This window comes from Ornithorhynchus anatinus, chromosome 5, assembly GCF_004115215.2.
Source record: "Ornithorhynchus anatinus isolate Pmale09 chromosome 5, mOrnAna1.pri.v4, whole genome shotgun sequence".
Classification (NCBI taxonomy): domain Eukaryota; kingdom Metazoa; phylum Chordata; class Mammalia; order Monotremata; family Ornithorhynchidae; genus Ornithorhynchus; species Ornithorhynchus anatinus.
The window spans coordinates 63080496-63090849 of NC_041732.1; the positions used below are offsets into that span (position 1 = coordinate 63080496).

Here is a 10354-nt window from a genome sequence, read left to right on the forward strand (position 1 = left end):
TGGGAATTTGGAGGAACTCAAGGCTTGGAGTCTTAATAGCTACCCTGCACCCAGCCCCAGCCCCACCCTGCCTCCACCCAGCCCCCTACTCAGTTTTAGAAGACCAACCTTAGAAGCCTCATTTTAGCTTGCTTGCTCTGCAGCTGCGACAAGCAGAGAAGGGACCCTCCCCTACTCCCCTGCTCCCCTGCTCTCCTTCTTCCTTTCTCCCATCCTCCTTTCTTCCTCTCCTCCCCTTCTCTCCTTCTCTCCCCAGATGATAGTGCCCTCCCCATCTTCCTACATTCCTTCAGCAGGCAGGACCAGGGATCCTGGGATGGGTGTTGATTCAGGGGTCTGGGGGTCTGGGTGGGTGTCTGTGACATGACCCCTGTTGTCAAGGACTGTCCACTTGAGGTCCCTGCATGGCTGAACTGGACATGCCAAGGTTCTGCCCTCAGAGTGCATGCTGACCCCACCCCCTGCCCCTCATTGCTGCTACTGGGCCCCAACCTCCTGCCAGAATATCCCCGAGCCCCAGGGGGGCCCAATTCTCCAATTCAGTTCAATTCAATAGTATTTATTAAGCACTTGCTGTGTGCAGAGCACTGTACTAAGCACTTGGGAAAGTACAATATAACAATAAACGTGACATTCCTTGCCCACAGTGAGCTCACAGTCTTGACAGGGGGAGACAGTCATCAAAACAAATAAATGAAACTACAGATCTATACATAAGTGCTGTGGGGCTGGGGGAAGGGGGAGAGCAAAGGGAGCAAGTCAGGGCGATGCAGAAGGGAGTGGGAGATGAGGAAAAGTGGGGCTTAATCTGGAAAAGCCTCTTGGAGGAGTTGGGCCCTTAATAAGGCCTTGCAGGGCTGGGAGAGCAAGCCACTTTCCACAGTGAGGACTCCTGGAACCCTTGGGCTGGAGAGGGCCTCAAGTGGTTATCTTGTTCATCCCTCTGCCCCCAAGGAGAACAAGTGGCTATATTCAAAGATCTCCCAAAAAGGAGACACATCATGGCCCAGTGGAAAGAACACAGGCTTGGGAGACAGAAAGTGGGCCCCATCACCTGTCTGCTGTGTGACTTTGGGCAAATCACTTAACTTCTCTGAGCCTCAGCTATCTCATCAGCAAGATGGAGATTAAGAATGTGGGACAGGGACTCTGTCTAACCTGATGATTTTCTATCTACACCAGGATTTAGTTCAGCACCTGGCACATAGTATCTAGTTATGTTAATGTCTGTATCCCTCTCTAGAGCGTAAACTCATTATGTGTAGGGAATGTGTATGCCAATTCTGTTGTACTCTCCCAAGTGCTTAGTGCAGTGCTCTGCAAATAGAATATAAGCTCACTGTAGGCAGGGAATGTGTCTGTTATATTGTTATATTGTACTTTTCCACCTGCATAGTACAGAGCTCTGTATTCAGTAAGTGCTCAATAAATATGATTGATTGATTGATAGTAAACACTCAATAAACATTCCTGACGATAGTGGGTGATTAACAAATACCATTTTTTTAAAAAGAGATTAGTAGAAAGGGGTCTGGCCAATTATGAACCCCCTTTGCTTCAGGAGCCTCTTTCTCATCCATATGACCCCCAACTCTCTCAGGCGATGGTTAGTTAGTAGTGGGGTATTTGCTGAACATCCATGGCGGGTGCGACGCATGGTAAGGAGTGCTTGGAAAGGTTTGACAGGAAGAAGAGACTGTGAGCCCCATGAGGGACAGAGATTGTGTCCAACCTGATTTGCCTGTATGCACCCAGAGCTTAGTACAGTGTCTGGCACATAGTAAGCTCTTAACAAATACCACAATAATAATAATAACAAGACATGTTCCTTTCCCCTGTGGCGTTTCCACTCTAGCCAATGCATCTAGCAATCAATCAGGGAGACCAGCTGGCAGTTATCTCCAAACCCTTCCTAGACTGGAAGACCATCTTCCCTGTCCCCAGATACAAAACGTGAGAGGACAAAGAGAGAGAGAGAAGGAGAGAGGGAGGGAGAGGAGGAGGGGAGAGGGAGGGAGGAGAGACTGATGGGGAGAGGGGAAAGAAGTGAGAGGTATTCTCCTGTCATCCTGGCAGGGCTGGCCCCAAGTCAGAGGCACATTCTGTCCCTTTGCCCCAGCCCAGCCTCTGGGGGCTCCCTGAGAGATGGGACTGTCACCAAGCAGGACTGGCTCCCTGGTTGGTGTGGGGAGAGCAAGATAAGGCGGCTGGCAACAAGCAGGGCTGGCTCTCTAGTTGGCTGCGGGGAGAGCAGGATGAGGGGACTGGCAACTGCAGGAGGTCCAGGTTGGGCATCAGAAAGTCCTCACCCTGGCTCGAGGGAGTAGAAGGAGGAGGTGGGAGTGAAGGCAGAGAGTGGGAAAAGAGGGATGGAGTGGGAGTGGGGGGGGGGGTGGGGTGGAGGGAAGGAAGGGAAGTAGAGGAAGGGGGTGTGAGTGAAGGGAGGGGGCTGGGACTCCCAGGTCTGAGAAGGCTCAGAATTATATACCTGCTGGGCTGAGGCAGAAGGCCACCAAGGGAGGAGACTCTTGTGTGCATAATAGCAGCGATGAGCAGGGCCAGAGAGGATGGCCAGTGACCTTGACTCTTCACTCCCAGTGTCAAGGTCAGCCCAGGCTGAGGAAGGAGGGGCTGTCGGGACCACAACTGAGAGAGGAGACATCCTCTTGCACCATCAAGTGTCGGGCCAACTCACCATTCGGAAGGTGGCCAGGATGGAAAGTGGGAAGGGAAAGCTGGCAGACATAGACTTTCTGCTTCTGCCCTCCAGATTTTGGTGACATGGAGTCAGAAAACCTTCTCCCCTGCCCCCCAGATACCCTGGGAGACTTTAGAGAGGCTCCTCTCCACAGTGAGGATCTCCCATACCCACTGACCCTGCCCCCTCAACCCTCTTCTCTCCCTCCATTCCCACCCCTGGGCATCCCACCCTCCAGCTCTCCTGGACCCCCACCCCATCTGCCCTGACCCCGAACACTCTCTTTCCATTCAGCCCCACCCTGGGTACCTCTTCCTCCATCCCTCCTGAATCCCTGATCCCTTCTCCCTCAGCCCCATCTCTCCCCCTCCCCCTCTTTCCCATCCCCTCTCTCCATGCCTCTCTTCCCATCCCCCTTCCCTAGCCCTCTCTCTCCCCCACCCAGTCTCCCACCTACCTTTTCCCTCCCCCTCTTCCCCCAGCCTTCTCCTGGATTTTATCAGCTCAGTTCCAGCTGGAATGTGGCTGGCAGCAAAGGGCCTGCTTTTCCAGCGTTTGTTTGGAGTGTCAGGAGCAACATCTCAGAGGGAAAACTTTCCACCTCCCTCCCTCCCTCCCTCCCGCCTTCCCTCCCGCCTGTCTGCCTATTCCCTGTATCTATCCCCCACCTACTACCCAAGGGAGGGGGCCTAAATTTAGCCTGGTCTACAAGGGGGTTTGGCCAACTGCCCAGGGCAGGCGGGAGCTTTATAAAGCAGCCAAGGCTGGGGGGCCCGGCACCTTCCTTCTGCTTCCTGCCTGCCCGCCCGCTTGTCCGCTGGCCCGCCGGCCCGCCAGCCATTCGGACAGGCCCCAGCCAGTCTCACTCTCCCGGCCCACCCCCAACCAGCCCCTAGAAGCCTCCAGTGCTCGTCGACCAGCCTGAGATCTTCCTCTTCCTCCTTTTCCTCCTCCTCCTCCTCCTCCTCCTCCTCCTCCTCCTCCTCCTCCTCCTCCTCCTCCTCCTCCTTCTCCTCCTTTTCCTGTTCCTTTTCCTCCTCTTCCTCCTCCTCCTCTTCCTCTTCTTTCTCTTCCTCCTCTTCCTCCTCGTCTTCCTTCAGAACAGAGCTCAGTTTTTACCAGAGCTCCTTCTTGGCCTCCACTGCCTCAGCTTCCTGCAGCCCTGCTCGCAACCTGCCAATGGAGAAGGCCCTGAGCATGTTCTCCGAGGAATTTGGCAACTTCATGAGGCCACGGACTGAGCCCCTGGGCTTCCCAGGCAAGTGAGGGGTGACGAGGGACCCAGCTCTGCCACCCGAGCAGGAGGCTGGAGGGGCTCAAGGGGGGAGGGGCAGGAAGCGAGAGAGGCAGGAGGTGGGAGAGGCAGGAGACAGGAGGGGCAGAAAGCTGGGTGGGCAGGAGGTGAGAGGAGCAGAGAGGGGCAGAAGACTCGAGCGGCAGGAGGTGGGAGAGGAAGGAGATGGGAGGAACAGAAGTGACCTTGGGCAAGGCACTTCATTTCTCCGTGCCTCAGTTCCCTCATCTGTAAAATGGGGATTGAGACTGGAGCCCCATGTGGGACAAGGGACTGTATCCAACTCAGTTTGCTTGTATCCACCCCAGTGCTTAGTACGGTGCCTAGCACATAGTAAGCACTTAACAAATACCATCATTATTATTATTATTATTAGGAGAGGTAGGAGGTGGAGGGGCAGAAAGTCAAAGGGGCAGAAGACTCGAGGGGCAGGAGGTGGGAGAGGAAGGAGGTGGGAGGGGCAGGAGGTAGGAGAGGCAGGAGGGAGAGGGGCAGGAATTAGGAGGAGCAAGAGGCAAAAGGCAAGAGGGACAAGAGGTTGGAGGGTGTCTCTGAACTGCAGAGCTGGATTCAGCCAGCCGGAGGCACCCAGGGAGGGGTGGGCAGGCGTGCCAGCTGCACACAGGGAAAGGGCAGGCTTTCTCCGGCTGCTGGGCTCTTGAGGAGGACCAAGTTGGCTGAGGCCGAAAGATTGGAAGCGGGCAGTCCTGGGTGTCTCGGCTGGTCCCAGGCCTGAGGATGTGGGTGGTGCAGATGGAGGAAGAGGAGGAGGAGGAGAAGCAGGAGGAGAAAGCTTGGAGGGGCATCTGGTCTCTCCCACAGATGGACAAGAAAGCGCAGAGGCTTGCAGACCCTGCAGGCCAGGGTGGAGGCAGGGAATGAGGTGTGGGAAAACGGAGGAGCCAGAGCAGCCATGGGCCAACCGGGCAGAGGAGAGAGTCAGTGGTTGAGCCAGATTGGGGGGCTGAGGGAACCGGGGGAAGGTATGGGGCAAAGGGGTTAGGCGGGGCCAAGGGAGCCAGGGAGGCCAGGGGCTGCGGGACAGGGAGTGGTGGATGCCGGGGACCCTGTCCTGGGAAGGGGGCATGAGTCCCAGGACCCCACGCCCTCCTCACTCTGCCTCCTCCCCCGTAGCCCGAACTGGGAACACTGGCAACATCAAGACCCTGGGTGACACCTATCAGTTTGCAGTTGACGTGAGTGACTTCTCCCCCGAGGACATCATCGTCACCACCTCCAACAACCAGATCGAAGTGCGAGCTGAGAAGGTGAGTGCCCTCCGGCTGCTTTCCTCAGGACCCTCCAGCTCTGCTGCCCCCAAGGTCTAGGGGGTCCCCTGCACCTACGACCCCTCGACCTCTGCCCCTGTGGCCCTCCCTCCCTGAGCCTGAGTCACTGTCAGCAGACTCCAGCCCTATCCTTCCTACCCAGACTCACCTCTTTTGCCACCCTCATTTGGCTTGCCCTCCTCATCACCCCAACCAGCCTGGTCTAGTGGATAGAGCTCGGGTCCGGGAACCAGAAGGACTTGAGTTCTAATCCCGGCTTCACCGCTTGTCTATTGTGTGACCATGGGCAAGTCACTTCACTTATCTGGGCCTCAAATGCCTAATGTGTAAAATGGGGATTAAGACTGTAAACCCCATGTGGGATAGGGATTGTGTCTGATTAGCATGTATCTAACTCACCGCATAGAACAGTGCTTAGAATAGTAAGAATAGAATAGAATAGTGCTTAACCAATACTGTCATTATTATTATTGTTAAATTCCTAGTGTGATTTCCTGTATTGACTTCCCTTCTCCCCTTTCTGGAGACTCCTCCTTCCTAGGATGAAGAAGATGGGACAGAGAGGAAAAGAGAAGTGGGGGAAGTGAGAGAAAGAGAGAAGCGGAAGGGAGGGAGAGAAGGGGAGGCGAACCTGGGGGAGGAAGATGAAGAGAGAGGAGGAAGGGAATGGGAGACACAACTGGACGAGAGTGTAGAGGGAGAAGGTTTTTTTTTTTTGGTTTGTTTTGTTTTTTTATGGTATTTGTTTAGTGTTGACTATACATCTAGTACTATATTAAGGCCTGAGGTAGATACAGGGTAATAAGGACAGATAGTCCCTGTCCCATGTGGGACTCCAAGTCTAAGTAGAAGAGAGAACAGTCCTTTAATGCCCATTTTACAGATGAGGGAACTGAGGCCCAGAAAAGTGAAGTGATTTGCCCAAGGTCACAAAGCAGGCAAGTAGCAAAGCTGAGATTAGAACCCAGGTCCTAGGCCTGTACTCTTTCCACTAAGTCAAACTGCTTCCCATTTTCCCACTTCTCCCCCCTTCTGACAATCTGGCAGGTTCTGCCTCTCCCTTATCTTAGACTGGTCCAGTTGCCCTGCCCCTGTAAAGAAGGACTCCTGGATGCAGCCCCTTAGATGACCTTCTGATCTTCCCACCCCAGGAAGGGGATAGCCTCTAGATCACTCCAGTGTTAGCCCCTCATCCTCCCTTCTCTGTTTTTCCCATCTCCTGGAAGCATCCTGGAGGCAGGGGAATTGGGAAGCGGCTCTCTCTGATGTCTCCTCGGTGATTTCAAGGGGTGTGGGTGGGGAGAGCATGTCCCCCGACCCCCACAAACTGAAGATGACCAGTTCCCTGTGACAGCAGCGTGGCCTAGTGGAAAGAACACAGACCTGAGCTAGTTCAGACTCTGCTCTTGCCTGCTGTATAACCTTGGTCAACTCACTTCGCTTCTCTGGGCCTCAGTTTACTTATCTGCAAAATGGGAATTAAATGCCTGTTCTCCCTCCTACTTAGACTATAAACCCTGAGTGGGACAGAGACTACGTCCAACCTGAATTATCTTGTATCTACCTTAGCGCTTAGAACATTGGTACAGAGTAAATGCTTAATAAATGATATTATAATATAATAATAGTATGTTACTATTATTATTATTACTATTCCAATTATAGGGTTTGAGGCTTTACCTCAGTACTGCTGGGTGCCTCACCTCCCTGCAACTTTAAATTTTGCTGGGCAAAATCCAAGACTGGGTGCAAGTAATAATAATAATAATAATAATGTTGGTATTTGTTAAGCGCTTACTATGTGCCGAGCACTGTTCTAAGCGCTGGGGTAGACATAGGGGAATCAGGTTGTCCCACATGGGGCTCACAGTCTTAATCCCCATTTTACAGATGAGGGAACTGAGGCACAGAGAAGTTAAGTGACTTGCCCACAGTCACACAGCCGACAAGTGGCAGAGCTGGGATTTGAACTCATGAGCCCTGACTCCAAAGCCCGTGCTCTTTCCACTGAGCCACGCTGTTTCTCCAAGTAGGGGTACATCAGCAGGAGCGGGGAGGTGGCGGCGGTCCCGGGGCTATTTCTCAGGCCCCTGATTTGGGGTAAGATCTTGTGAGTCTCCCAAGCCGGGAAAAGGACCAGGGAAACCCCTAACCCAGGGGCTTTAGGAGAAGGGGATGAGCCTCCAGTCTGACATCCCAGAGCCAAACCCAGCCTCCAATCAGGTTCCTGGGGTTCCAGCCAGGGTCCTTGCCCAGCTGGGCTCCCCTCAGCAATCCATCCATCAGTCGTGTGTGCAAAGCACTGTACTAAGTCCTTGAGAGAGTGTCAGAGAGTTGGTAGACACGTTCCCTGCCCACACCGAGCTTTCAGTGTAGAGGATGAGCTGACGGCCCAGAAGATGCGTTTACAATCTAGAAGAAGCTTTACAGCACCCGGTATTCCCTGGCAGTCTCCCATCCGAATACAAATGAGGCTTGATCCCGCTTAGCTTCCAAGATCAGATAGATCGAGTGCATTCAGGGAGGTACGGCTGCCAACACACACCCAGGCCACAGGTTTCCCCTAACTCCCACTCCCTGTCCCTGCCCTCACCTGGCTCCTGAGCATCGCAGGGCTACATGGGTCAGCGCCCATTTCTGGGTGCAGATCCGAAGGTTCTCTGAGTGTTGCATGCAGTCAGGAGAGCTCTGTTCTGCTGCCCGGTGGGCCCGGGGTGGAAGAACCACTCTTGGGGTGAGCGTCTCTAGGCTGAGAGATGGATTCTGTGGCTCTAGGACCCTGGGCTCCATTCCCCAGGCTGGGCGGGTTGAAGGGTGGGCCAGGGCCGGGGGGTACTGGTGTGGCTGCTGGGTCAGGGGAAGGGGTGGGACTGCTCAGTTGGGGGTAGTTCCTCCAGAGGGCTGTAGACTGGAGGGCCAGTCCTGCTGCCTATGGGCCGGCGGGCGGGTGGACAGGCGGAAGGGCATGACTCATACACTGTCCTGCCACCTCTGGAACAGTATGTCCTGGCCCATGGCCACAGGGAGGGGCGGCCCAGCTCTGGGGACTGTCTGGATCTTCCCTGCCCAGCGCTCTGGCTCTGGAGAGGAGATGGGGGGGGGGGGGGGGGGGGGGGGCGATCCTCCAGAAATGAGCTTCTCCACCCCTCTCCCCTCCCTTTTACATCCAGGCTTCCCATTGTGGGAGGAAGCAGTTAATGGGGAAGCCAGAGGGGCTGTGGGGTGCGACATGGGGAGGGGCTTGGCTGGGGGAGGGGTCACAAATCCTGCCTGAGGTTGGGTCACAAAGGCAGGGTAGCTGGGGCAGCAAGCCGGGTCCCCAGGGAAGAGAGGTGCAGGGTAGGCACAGATCCCTGGGAGTCTCTCCCTCTCTCTGGCCCCTGCTGAACCCCACGCGGGATCCCTTGGGGGCAGGAAGGAGGGCAACCCGGGCCCCGGGACAGGGAGGTGGCGGAGGCTGATCTGACCCTCTCCTCTATTTCTCCCTGACCCAGCTGGCCACAGATGGGACAGTCATGAACACTTTCACTCACAAGTGCCAGCTTCCTGAAGACGTGGACCCTACATCGGTGACTTCAGCCCTGGGTGAGGACGGAACCCTCACCGTCCGGGCCCGGCGCCACCCGCACCCAGAGCATGTGCAGCAGACCTTCCGGACTGAGATCAAAATCTGAGAGGTCCCTCACTGGGCCAGCCCAGGGGTCTCCCTCCCCACCCTCACAGCCTCCTCAGGGTCAACCAAGCCTCCATATTTCTCCTCCCAGCCTCTGACTGTGGCTTCCAGATCCAACAGCTCCTCCCCAGTCCTCAATTCCTGGCCCCCTCCACCTTCCTGCAGCCTTGGTGGGGACCCCAGAAGGCTGGGGAGGTGGGCCCGGAGTTGGGAGGGGGAGGGGGAGTTGAGTGCTACTCTGTTTCCCTCTGCCCTCCTCCAGCCCAGGTCCCCAGGAGCACATTCTAGAGCCAGTGTGGCTCTAGCCTGTCCCAGAGCCGAGGCTGAGTTCTAGCCTGGGGAGACACCTTAAAGCTGATTTTTGTCCCTAGGGAGCCAGGGAACTGAAAGCCACAGTCATGGCAAGAAAGTCCTCAGGCCAGGGTTGCTTTCCATTGGGAGTTTTGAGAGTTTGGTCCATCGAGGAGTGAAAGCAGAGCTGGAAGTCTGCGTTGGAGGGGTACGGGGGGGAGGCGGGGAGAGGCACAGGGAGACCAGTGGCCCAGACACTGCCATCAAGTCACCAGAGCATTTGGTTTGTCCATTCCCTGCAGCATCATGGGGGTTGGGAGGTGTGACAGATGAAGGGAGAGGTCAGAGGAGACTTCGCTGTCCTAAGCCCTTGGCCCAGGAGAGGAGCGAGACCCTACCTGTCCCCAGGGTAGAGAGAGAGGGGACAGGAAAAGGGAGAGATGGGGCGGTCGGGGTGTGGGAGGAACGGGGGGGTTGGTTGCCCAGAAACAGGCCCTGGGCCAGGCCGGAGCCTCGAGGACAGAGTCTTGACCATGTGGATAGAAGTCCAGTCCCGTGCTGCCCCAGGCTTGGATGGTGGGGCTGTGGATGGTGTCCCATGGAGCGGTACGATCAGAGGGGCAGGAGGCCTGCAAGCTGACCCGGAGGAAATGGTAGCAGTCCCTTGACCCAGTGGGTGCCCCTCCCCAAACCCCTACCCCCACCCCCTGTCAACTGTCCTCATGGAGGACCAGAGGAACAAGGGCCTGGAGCTGGAGTTGTGTTTGTATATAGATGGGATTTCTCTGGTGGCTTCCTGATAAATTATTTGTAACCACCGCCGTCTGCAGTCTGCTGGTTTGGGGGTTGGCCAGAGAGGAAGGGGCCTGGTGGGGACGGCTGATTGGGTCTTGGAGAAGGATTCTGGGCCCTAACTCAAAGCCCCAACCCCAGCCACTGCCACCAGCCCCTCGCCCAGACTCCAGTTCACCTGAATGAATCAATCATTCCCCTCATCCCCTCTCCTCTCCTCCTGAAGGTTCGGGAAGTAAAGGCAGCTGGGGTGGGCAGAGAACGGTCCAGAGAAAAAAGGCTGGGAGCTGGATAAGGTGGCATTTAGCAGTAACCAC

The 10354-nt window shown here is 55.7% G+C and overlaps 1 protein-coding gene across 1 annotated transcript; it reads left to right on the forward strand.

Annotated features, from left to right (window-relative positions):
• Nucleotides 1–3700: 3700 nt before the first annotated feature.
• HSPB7 (heat shock protein family B (small) member 7) lies at nt 3701–10063 on the forward strand (the record flags this gene model as incomplete). Its single annotated transcript, XM_029066750.1, has 3 exons — nt 3701–3956; nt 5127–5260; nt 8776–10063. Coding segments are annotated over 3 exons (570 nt in total), but the record flags the coding sequence as incomplete, so codon positions are not given.
• Between the last annotated feature and the right edge of the window lie 291 nt (nt 10064–10354).